Source organism: Callionymus lyra, chromosome 8 (genome assembly GCF_982586985.1).
Source record: "Callionymus lyra chromosome 8, fCalLyr1.hap1.1, whole genome shotgun sequence".
In the NCBI taxonomy this organism is placed as follows: Eukaryota; Metazoa; Chordata; class Actinopteri; order Syngnathiformes; family Callionymidae; genus Callionymus; species Callionymus lyra.
In genome coordinates, this window is record NC_141825.1 from 27,110,766 (window position 1) to 27,122,005 (window position 11,240).

The following is an 11,240-nucleotide window of genomic DNA, read 5'->3' on the forward strand; positions in this document are numbered from 1 at the left end:
TTTCTGGACTCTTCAGGTTTATAGTTTTGACTCCTGGACTATTATTATTTTTAATGCCCAACTAGCCTTCCCAGTGCCAGGTGATGAGTCTTCGTGCTGAATCAACCCTCCACTGATCCGCAGGTGAATCTGTGCTTGTGCAGAACTACTCAGAGCTACTGTAATAATACATGAATGTATACTTCTCGAAGTTTTTTAGATGATCCTGCGTGTGGGGATGGAATAGTTAGTGGCAGGTTCCAGGAAAGTTAGGACTGAATCCAAAACGTTCACGTACACAGGTGAAAATAGTGGTTACATCATATTGTGTAGAAGTTTATGGACGAATTCCATTTTTCAGAATATTAGTTACAAACGCGACCAAAACCCCAGATAAGCAGAAGAAGATGAGAAGAGATGAAACTCAAACCTCAACACAAAGTTTGTTTACAATGACTGCTGTGCATGTACATTATAGTCGAGGTCACGTGACGTTTATTTCATCTCAGGCAAAATAGTCTTAACTTGGGTCTTGACATGTTGGCCAATCAGAGCCAAGATCTCACTCAAGTGTATACAGAGAAGGAAAATTGATCATAATGAAGAATACTAGCTCAGATGGCAACGTTAAAATGTTGTTTTAAAAAGCCTTGGCCATTTTGCTTCTCCACTAAGACGTCCTGATGACTTGAGTGACTGCCCAGGTGAGAGGAGCTCAACAAGTGCCACCATATCATGTTAGTAAGTAAGTAATATTCATAGAGCGCTTTTCTAGACCAGGGTCACAAAGCACTAAACAATACTCTCTCTCTCTCTCTCTATATATATATATATACATATATATATATATATATAAAATATATACTTAAAAAGTCAAGACACATAAGACAAACACATTAGTCTTAGAGAATCAAGGAAAAGCTCAAAAAAATTGTCTTGAGATGTTTCTTGAAGGAGTCAGTAGATCATCAAACACAGATGTTTCTTGAAGGAGTCAGTAGATCATCAAACACAGATGTTTCTTGAAGGAGTCAGTAGATCATCAAACACACATGATTCTTGAAGGAGTCAGTAGATCATCAAACACAGATGTTTCTTGAAGGAGTCAGTAGATCATCAAACACAGATGTTTCTTGAAGGAGTCAGTAGATCATCAAACACAGAGATGTTTCTTGAAGGAGTCAGTAGATCATCAAACACAGAGATGTTTCTTGAAGGAGTCAGTAGATCATCAAACACACATGTTTCTTGAAGGAGTCAGTAGATCATCAAACACAGATGTTTCTTGAAGGAGTCAGTAGATCATCAAACACAGATGTTTCTTGAAGGAGTCAGTAGATCATCAAACACAGATGTTTCTTGAAGGAGTCAGTAGATCATCAAACACAGATGTTTCTTGAAGGAGTCAGTAGATCATCAAACACAGAGATGGTTCCAAAGCTTAGGAGCAACAGTCTGGAAGGATTTCTCTCCTCTGGTCCGGAAGTTCAGGAACCACCAGTAGATTCTGATCCACAGACCTCAGAGCCCGAGCTGGGGTGTAAGTCTGGATCAGATCACTGATGGAAGGTCTGACCATGAATAGATCTGAAAGTAAGAACCAGAATTTTAAAATGATCCTGAAAGAAACTGGCAGCCAGTGAAGAGTTTGAAGGAGAAATGTGAGTTCTTCTACTAGAGCGGCTCAGAATTCTGGCTGCAGAGTTTAGTATGAACTGCAGGCGAGAAGATCCTTCTGGTTTAGACACTAAATAAACTGTTACAATAGTGTCAACGACACAAACACATGGATTATAAGATCCAGATCATGTTGTGACAACATTTTTCCTAAACTTAGAGATTTTTCTGTTGATCATGTGTTTGTATGAAGGCACCAAGAGACTGAAAGAGCTTCTACGTTTGACTTCGGTCACGAGCCAGAAAAACCACTCGCTCACTTTACACAACAACAAGACAATATATGTGACGAGGAGATGACAGTTTGACATTGACGGACAGATGTCACCACTTGCCCTGATCCCTCGCCGTCGATCCAGCGGTTCCACCGAAGCATCAAACGCAGGAATCCGAGCGAGCGTGTGATTCCCCGAAACAGACGCCGGCGTGGATGCCAGGCCGGCGTCAGAAGCTCGGGGAGCGCTTTAATTGATTGGCACTCGTTAGTCTCTGCGTGTAATTGGCTGCAGAATAAGTGCAAACAGCCAGAGAAACAAGAGAAGGCTTGTTTTCTGCTGCACGGCTAATTCTGGAATTGTTGGAGAGCAGAAGGAAGCTCTTACAGTGGCGTCGGGGTTCTGCTGCCCCCCATGCCTGCTGTCACTCCGAGTCCTACACATTCCTCGTGGGTGAGGTCACCGCGGAGCAGCAAGGGGGCGCCGAAGCTCACGCGACCGTTTCAATGCATTACGACGGACTTAAGAGTTTTCTCCCACAGAAAATGAACTGAGGTCTACAGGTGTTGAGTTATGGGATCGGGTTCTCAAGTGTAGGAATGAAAGACCGACGATATATACTCTGTTCACCAGATCCTCTCCTTTCACTTCAACGGTATCAAAATTCATCAGAAGTTCCAACAGGCTGTTGTTGACGTTCACAAATGTTTCTTCTTTTTTTTTTTTTTTAAACAATAATTTGACAGAACCCACGACCTTTCACCCCCGTCCTCTCGACGAGATGCTACATCTGCGATGGAACCCGGGGTCGCGACCCCAGCCCATCGTCGTGACGATCTCTCCGGTGAGACGCAGGTTAAGTGAGAGCAGGCCGAGCATGCGCGGACCTGTCAATCATAGTCAGGAATGACACGGACCAGATGGACGCTCGTCGCGTCTCCCGCCTCCTCGTCTGACGCACAACAACATGTGCTCGAAAACCTTCGTCAACGAGTCACATGTTTCAAAATCAGATTCTTAAGATGAGTTCACTTTTAATCTTAGCACAAACATAGAGCAAACGTGTTGCCATGGTAACCGGGAATATAAAGTCACTGTTTGTATTACAATCATGTTTGCTGTCATAATAAAAAGGTAACTTCTGTTCATTTGAAGTCACATCAGGGTATCAAGGTCAGACAGACATTAACAAAACCAATATTTCAATCTATCATTTACTGATTGGATGTTTTTATCTCTAAACTTAGGAAAATGTTGTCGGAACATGATCTGGAGCTTGTAATCCATGAGTTTGTTTCTTCTCGTCTGGACTATTGTAACAGTTTGTTTTCATGTCTTAACAAGAAGGATCGTCTCGTCTGCAGTTGATTCAGAACTCTGAGCCGCTCTAGTAGAAGAACTCACATTTCTCCGATCCTTAAAACTCTTCACTGGCTTCCAGTTTCTTTCAGGATCAACTTTAAAATTCTGGTTCTTACTTTCAGATCTATTCATGGTCAGGCTCCTCCTTACATCACTGATCTGATCCAGCCTTACACCCCAGCTCGGTCTCTGAGGTCTGTGGATCAGAATCTACTTATGGTTCCACGCACACGACTCAGTACCAGAGGAGAGAAATCTTTTCAGGCTGTTGCTCCTAAGCTTTGGAACGATCCTCTCTCTCTTTGCACTTGATGGATCTACTGACTCCTTTAAGAAACATCTTAAGACTTTTCTATTTGTTCAGGCTTTTCCTTGAATTTCTCGAACTCCTGTGTTGTTCTCAGTATTATCTTGATCTTTAAAGTATGTACTTTTTTGAGTATTGTTTTGATTGTTTAAGCGCTTTGTGACCCTGGTCTCGAAAAGCGCTATATAAATAAATATTACTTACTTACTTACTTACTTTTATGAACTTGCCTAAAGCAGCTCTGGGTAGTTTTGTGTACCTTAATATTTTTGTACTACAATAACTAGTGATGACTCATCAACTTAAAACTAGTTGAATGACTCGAATACTGTGACTTGAGGTGTTTTGTGTGATTTTTATTTTCACTGTAAAGGTTCTTGATGGTGTGAACATGATACATATCTACTGGTTGATGTGAATTACTGTACAAAAACTGCTACAAACCGGGACATGGAGACTTTATCCACATTAAGCGAGTGCTCATGGGAAATGTAGTCTCCCGTCCTAACACTGCCACTTTAGTCCACTGACTTTGATTTAGTTTCGAGGTGGAGATCATGTGTTGTCCCTGAGCTGCTGACACAGGAACGGGTCTTGAAAGTCTTACAAGGTACAACATTTGAAAAACTTTACATTTTGGAGTTTCTATGAAAGTATATGAAAAGTCCGGGAAAAAAACCTTCTCTGACTGTAACTATTTCTCATTTATTAGTTCAGAAAAATGTATGGAAAAGTTCATCTTAAATCAAGTGTATAATTTTGTTGACTAGCAAGTATTTGCACAAAAAACAAATATATAGAGCAGAGGTCTTGGAGAAAAAAACATCTGTTTTAAAAATACATTTTCTTGGATAAACTGCAAGAATCTATCATTTCATTGTCGGGAATGTAAGACTCATATGGAAAAGAAGTCATTTGTAGAGCATTGGTGGAAGTCGAGGGAAAGACCTTCTGCTCCATGTGGCCCTGGTGTGGTCAGAAGTGTTGAACTGATCAAGAGTTTCATACCCACCAACTCGAAAGTTAAACAAGTATTTCACTTTATTTCAAATGTCCAATTTCTTGTCAAAACAGATGAACGTGAAGTTGAAAATATACTTTGAATTAAAGTACCTTTATTTTGTAGTTACACATAAATAGTCAATGTTGTTCTTTGTCGAGCTAACGCTAGCGTCGCCGGTCAGACCGTCTTTCAACCACATGGTTATCGTCTTCGTCGTGATTCGTGACGTCACATGACCACCGGAACCAGCTGACAGACAAGTACTGATGACATCATCTCACACATTTCTGCCCTCGAACCACTTCCTGCTTTCAAGTCTGACCTGAAAGTCGCGTACATTCGTCTCCGCGGATGAGATTTTTACAGCACGGTTGTAAAAATCACTCACGAGACTTTTGACCCGAAAGAATCTTCCCATATTTCACCGAGCGAGTCTTATGTCTGAGTCACCGAAGTGATTGATTAACCTTCAATTGATTAAAGGTGTTTCATTCAGTCGAATGTTTAATGATTAATAATCCTGTTCCGACTGGTTCTGTGTGTGTGTGAGACACACACATGCAAGAGGGTTGACGTAAGACCTGAAGAAGAGCTTCTCTCTGTGACTGACTTTGTTTTGAAGCTCTAAATGTTTTTGTGTATTTATCTCAAGTGTTTTTGTGTTTGTGTCTCCGGGGCCCTGGAGGGGCTTCAGAGCGAGACCTTATCTGGGTCCTGACGGGTCAAGCATCTCTTCAGAAGGTCAGCAAATGAAGCTGCTGTCAGTGTGTTTAAAGCAAGAGTGCAGGATCCTCCCTGGACCTGGTCATAAAGTTTCCACTCAGCTGATTGTGTTGATGTGATTTATGAGAGTATTATTGAGCGTCGTCTTCGTCGTGCACCGAGATCTCATTGTGAACAAGAGGACGTCAGCACCGGAGCTCACGCTCGTCCTGGTTGGTGCTTGTGGTCTTCATCATCACCTCCTCTGATCAGAAAATGATCCTCTTATCTCCTGATGAAAGTCCTACAATCGTGTAGTCCATCCTCATCTATTGATCCAGCTCCTGCAGTCCAGAGAGGTCTAATTTGAGAGGAAGATCGTTCCAAAGCTTAGGAGCAACAGTCTGGAAGGATTTCTCTCCTCAGGAAGTTCAGGAACCATCAGTAGATTCTGATCCACAGACCTCAGATAATGCTAACGTGTTTGATGATCCGTTGAGTTTGCGAGCGTCACAAGAACACTTCAGGGCACAGCACTGTCTTCATCCTGACCTGAAGCTCCTTTTCTTACCAAATCAGATGTTGCTGTGTGGGATAATTAGACATGTTTGGGGGAAGCACTTGATGGTCAGTTGCTGATTCCTCCTGTCGATCCCTTGGGAAGCAAGACTGTCTCATACATTCCGACCATAACAAGTTGAAAGATGATCCGATAAAGTAACGCTGCGATGACGGTGACAAGCTTCTTGACGAGTTTCAGACGTGGTTTTAAAGAAGCATCATCTGGAGAGTTCATCACGGATCTGAACAGTTGGTCCAACACTTCGTTTCTGACCGTTTCCATGTCATTGGACCTGTCATGGTTACCATGGTAATATTTTACCAGTATACCATCAAAAATGCTTTGTGGCCCACTTGCACCTTTGTCCCCAGTATTCTGAACTGTGTCTCAAATCACATACTACTGACTACTATAGTATTTCAACAAAGTATTTTTAGTGCATAAGTGCGTCTCAATTCTTAGTATGTAAATGTAGTGCTCCATACACACTAGATTGTCACTAAAACGCCCACAAAACTGAGTATGGATCGATGGACACTTTCTACACTAAACGTCTGGAGGATGACACGTCTTCACAGCTGATATCTGCGTAAATATTTCACCAATATTTCTCATATTTCTTGATCAAAACCAACCGTGCTGCCAGCAGGTGTCGCTAGTGTTCCTACAGCTGTTTGAAATCATCCTTAAATAGTAGTAGAAGAAGAAGCTGTCGCGTCATTTCCTGTTAGTGTGTAGCAGCAGAGTTTGATTTGAGACATACTATCTGTGGAGGATTAGTTACTAGTTAGTACGTACACTATCCTGATGATACTAACTTCTAGTATACTAAGAGAAGTATGTTTGAGACATACTATCTGTGGAGGATTAGTTACTAGTTAGTACGTACACTATCCTGATGCATACTAACTTCTAGTATACTAAGAGAAGTATGTGATTTGAGACATACTATCTGTGGAGGATTAGTTACTAGTTAGTACGTACACTATCCTGATGATACTGACCAGTGCACTAAGAGAAGTATGTGATTTGAGACATACTATCTGTGGAGGATTAGTTACTAGTTAGTACGTACACTATCCTGATGATACTGACCAGTGCACTAAGAGAAGTATGTGATTTGAGACATACTATCTGTGGAGGATTAGTTACTAGTTAGTACGTACACTATCCTGATGATACTAACCAGTGCACTAAGAGAAGTATGTGATTTGAGACACAGTTTCCATTAGTTTTTCACAAGAAATTGAAGAAATATTTCTAAAGCTTCCACTGGAGGCGTCAGATCCACATCCGTCTTCTGACCACGTGTCTCGTAAACTGCATTATCTTCATGACCCTCATGACAACAGCACTCGGTCTTGTGATTAAAGTGTGAATGTAGGTTTTGTGTTACAGTGTTAAAGTCATAGTTCACCCAAAATACAAACGATGTTTCACTAACTAACCGTCGACTAAGTCATCCGTTCCTTTTAAAAGTTATAAGCAAAAAGCGTTTGTTCATTTTAATGTCGAAACTCAAGCTCGGAAATCGTCTTCTAAAAAGACGTTGTTCCGGATAAACTCAAACAAGTCGTTATGTGAAGCTGGCGAGCAATCGCGATATTTACCCAGAGTACTTCCTGTCTGAGCTGATGTTAGCCTTTAAACGTCTGCCACACAAGCTGGAAATATAGACTTTTCTAGAACGATTCTTTCCATCGAAGCTGGACACGATGCATAGAAGGATGTTTTTAAGAGTGTCTTTTTGGCAGAAGATTTATGAATCCAGTTGCTGCATTAAAATGAATTACAGTGTTTCCTAAAACTTCAAAAAGGATCTGAAAAGAATCCCAACCCTGAGGGTGAGTAGAAAAGAAGTGAAGTTTGATGTTGTGTGAACCATCACTTGAATGAAGTTTGTACTTGAAACATTGACATTTGTTGTCTTTGGTTCTGTTCTATGTAAACCAATGCAGCTGCGCCGCCACACGTCCCTCCACCAGGGGGGGTCTGCGGCTCTCAGCCAATCAGCGCGCGGTCCGTCCTCCACGCGAGAAGCTCCGTGGGATGTGGTGACACAGTTCGGGGGGAAAAACCGCTTCGATCCACGCACAGCTCCTGGATCTCTTCCACGCCACGGTGTGAGTGGAATCCTCAGCCGGATGTCAGCGCAGGAGTGACTCTCTACCCGGGACTATGGAGCGCGCAGACCCGGACCAGAGACCCTCCACCCTGGTGAGTGGGGCGGGACTTTAGGGTCGACTTTTGGGGGATTCGTGGCGAGAGTCCGCGGGTCGTACGAGAAGCATCCAAGTCGTTTTTGAAACAAAGTATTTGTGCTTTTTTTTGCCAACTTAAAGGCTGGCAAAAATGTGCGCTCCCGTGCGCGGGTCCCGTGCGTGCGCGCGCGGGGTCCCCGCGGACCCCCAGATGTCTCAGCTGTCGCCTGTCACTTGTCTGACAACTGCGTGACCCGGTGTGTGAGGCTGTGACAGAACCAACAAGTGGGTGAGAAGACAAGCGTGAGGATGATCTGGAGAGTCGGACACGCGCAATAAAAGTGTGCGCGTGACGAGTGACAACAACCACGGAAAGTTAATGTATGAAAATGTGAGTTAAAGTGAATGAACGGATGAACTAAGTTATTACACGTGATGACGTCAATAAACAAAGATAAGAATGAACGAGTTCATGTTGAGTCAGTGACGCAACAAGTGTGTGAGATACACGTTGTGTTTGAGACAAAGATACTATGATGGAGTAAATACTTTTAAATGATTTCAAGTATTTACGCGAGTGTCTGAGCCGGTTCAGTGTCCCCTCCCTGTGATCCTGTGTAGCTGGGATAGTCTCAATGCTGCAGGTTCTAGAAGCACATTAAGAATAAACAACAAGCAAGTGATGAAACCTTGTGTTCATGAATTCATGTGTATTTTTAAAAGTTCTTTAAATGAATCTTATGCGCAAACATTACAAACATATTCAATATTAATTTAAATAAAACTCTGAAGACTTGTGTGTACTGTCAGAAACACATTTGTTTGTGTTTGTTTCGCAGGATTCACTCTCTAAATACTTGTAATTCACGATGTTCGTGTTTTTATCTCTGACGTCATCGATTCTAAGTGAAGCTGGAACGATTGTGTTGCCCCCTGGTGGTCACTTTGAAGAATCACAATTTACAGTCTTTCCTGCGCATTGTTGTGGTTCCGTCAGTCGATCTAACCTTGTCGTGTATCAAGGTTTGTCTTATCTTATCTTTGTCTATTGTTATTATAACTTCATGAACATCTATTGGACAACATTGATAAACGGCGTCAAATATCGATCACAAACAAACTATTACACAAATATAAATATAAATTACTTATTTACACGTGAATCACCTTTTTGTTGGACACTGACCACTTCAGAAGTTCAAAGTGTATAAAAGGTTAATAGTTTGGTGAACTAATACTTGGAAAACATATTAATCATGACTTATATTGATCCAAAAAAGTTGCGCCCAGAGCTCGTGGGACCAGTTATTGATGTCATTGGTAACGAAAGATGGTGATTTTTCTTTGACAAGATGATTTTTTAAAAGTATATCCATAGATGGACCAGTAGTTGCTGCTAATGTTGCTGCATGTATAGTTTTTATTAATGTATAAATGAATTTAACAATGGATGTTTGGATGGAAATTAGTAAATGTAGTGTTGAAAGGGATGGATTTGTAAGTAAGTAAGTCATTTATATCTGTAGAGCTTTTCTAGACCAGGGTCACAAAGAACTTAAACAATCAAAAAATACTACAGAAGATAACACAGAAAACAAACACAAGTGTTTCTTGAAGGAGTCAGTAGATCATCAAACACAGATGTTTCTTGAAGAAGTCAGTAGATCATCAAACACAGATGTTTCTTGAAGGAGTCAGTAGATCATCAAACACAGATGTTTCTTGAAGGAGTCAGTAGATCATCAAACACAGATGTTTCTTGAAGGAGTCAGTAGATCATCAAACACTGATGTTTCTTGAAGAAGTCAGTAGATCATCAAACACAGATGTTTCTTGAAGGAGTCAGTAGATCATCAAACACAGATGTTTCTTAAAGGAGTCAGTAGATCATCAAACACAGATGTTTCTTGAAGGAGTCAGTAGATCATCAAACACAGATGTTTCTTGAAGAAGTCAGTAGATCATCAAACACAGATGTTTCTTGAAGGAGTCAGTAGATCATCAAACACAGATGTTTCTTGAAGGAGTCAGTAGATCATCAAACACAGATGTTTCTTGAAGGAGTCAGTAGATCATCAAACACTGATGTTTCTTGAAGAAGTCAGTAGATCATCAAACACAGATGTTTCTTGAAGGAGTCAGTAGATCATCAAACACAGATGTTTCTTAAAGGAGTCAGTAGATCATCAAACACAGATGTTTCTTGAAGGAGTCAGTAGATCATCAAACACAGATGTTTCTTGAAGGAGTCAGTAGATCATCAAACACAGATGTTTCTTGAAGGAGTCAGTAGATCATCAAACACAGATGTTTCTTGAAGGAGTCAGTAGATCATCAAACACAGATGTTTCTTGAAGGAGTCAGTAGATCATCAAACACAGATGTTTCTTGAAGGAGTCAGTAGATCATCAAACACAGATGTTTCTTGAAGGAGTCAGTAGATCATCAAACACAGATGTTTCTTGAAGGAGTCAGTAGATCATCAAACACAGATGTTTCTTGAAGGAGTCAGTAGATCATCAAACACAGATGTTTCTTGAAGGAGTCAGTAGATCATCAAACACAGAGATGTTTCTTGAAGGAGTCAGTAGATCATCAAACACAGATGTTTCTTGAAGGAGTCAGTAGATCATCAAACACAGAGATGGTTCCAAAGCTTAGGAGCAACAGTCTGGAAGGATTTCTCTCCTCTGGTCCGGAAGTTCAGGAACCATCAGTACATTCTGATCCACAGACCTCAGAGCCCGAGCTGGGGCGTAAGTCTGGATCAGATCACTGATGGAAGGTCTGACCATGAATAGATCTGAAAGTAAGAACCAGAATTTTAAAATGATCCTGAAAGAAACTGGCAGCCAGTGAAGAGTTTGAAGGAGAAATGTGAGTTCTTCTACTAGAGCGGCTCAGAACTCTGGCTGCAGATATTTGATTAAATACATGAACAAATGGATGTTTAGTTCCCGCTGTATGTCTTTATTTCTGTAGATGTGTAAATGAAGTGATGGATCACTAGATGAACATTGTTTTAAAGTAAATTCTGAGCTTCTAAACGGCCTCATTGATCTTCAAATGTACAGACAGTTCAACTGTTTGTCTCTTCAAACAGTCGAGCAGGACAAGATATGAATCTCAAGTTCTCGGCTCTGAAGTTTGACAGTTGAAACGTTGAGTCTGTCGGAGACTAAAGTCCCAAAAATACCTCTCGCATGAATAGAGTCACATGATTGTTTTCTAA

The 11,240-nt window shown here is 41.1% G+C and overlaps 1 protein-coding gene across 2 annotated transcripts in view; it reads left to right on the plus strand.

Moving 5' to 3' along the window:
* The first annotated feature begins 7,882 nt into the window (after positions 1 to 7,882).
* The window catches only part of prickle1a (prickle homolog 1a), a 21,479-nt gene continuing 18,121 nt past the window's right edge, over positions 7,883 to 11,240 (plus strand). Inside the window, exon 1 of one of the 2 annotated variants that reach the window (XM_087796866.1) lies at positions 7,883 to 8,024. In XM_087796866.1, coding sequence (XP_087652992.1) covers positions 7,986 to 8,024 — 39 coding nt within the window. In that variant the 5' untranslated portion in view covers positions 7,883 to 7,985. Of the gene's footprint in view, positions 8,025 to 8,340; positions 8,400 to 11,240 lie in introns of those variants that run through there. The other variant, XM_087796867.1, reaches the window with a different exon arrangement.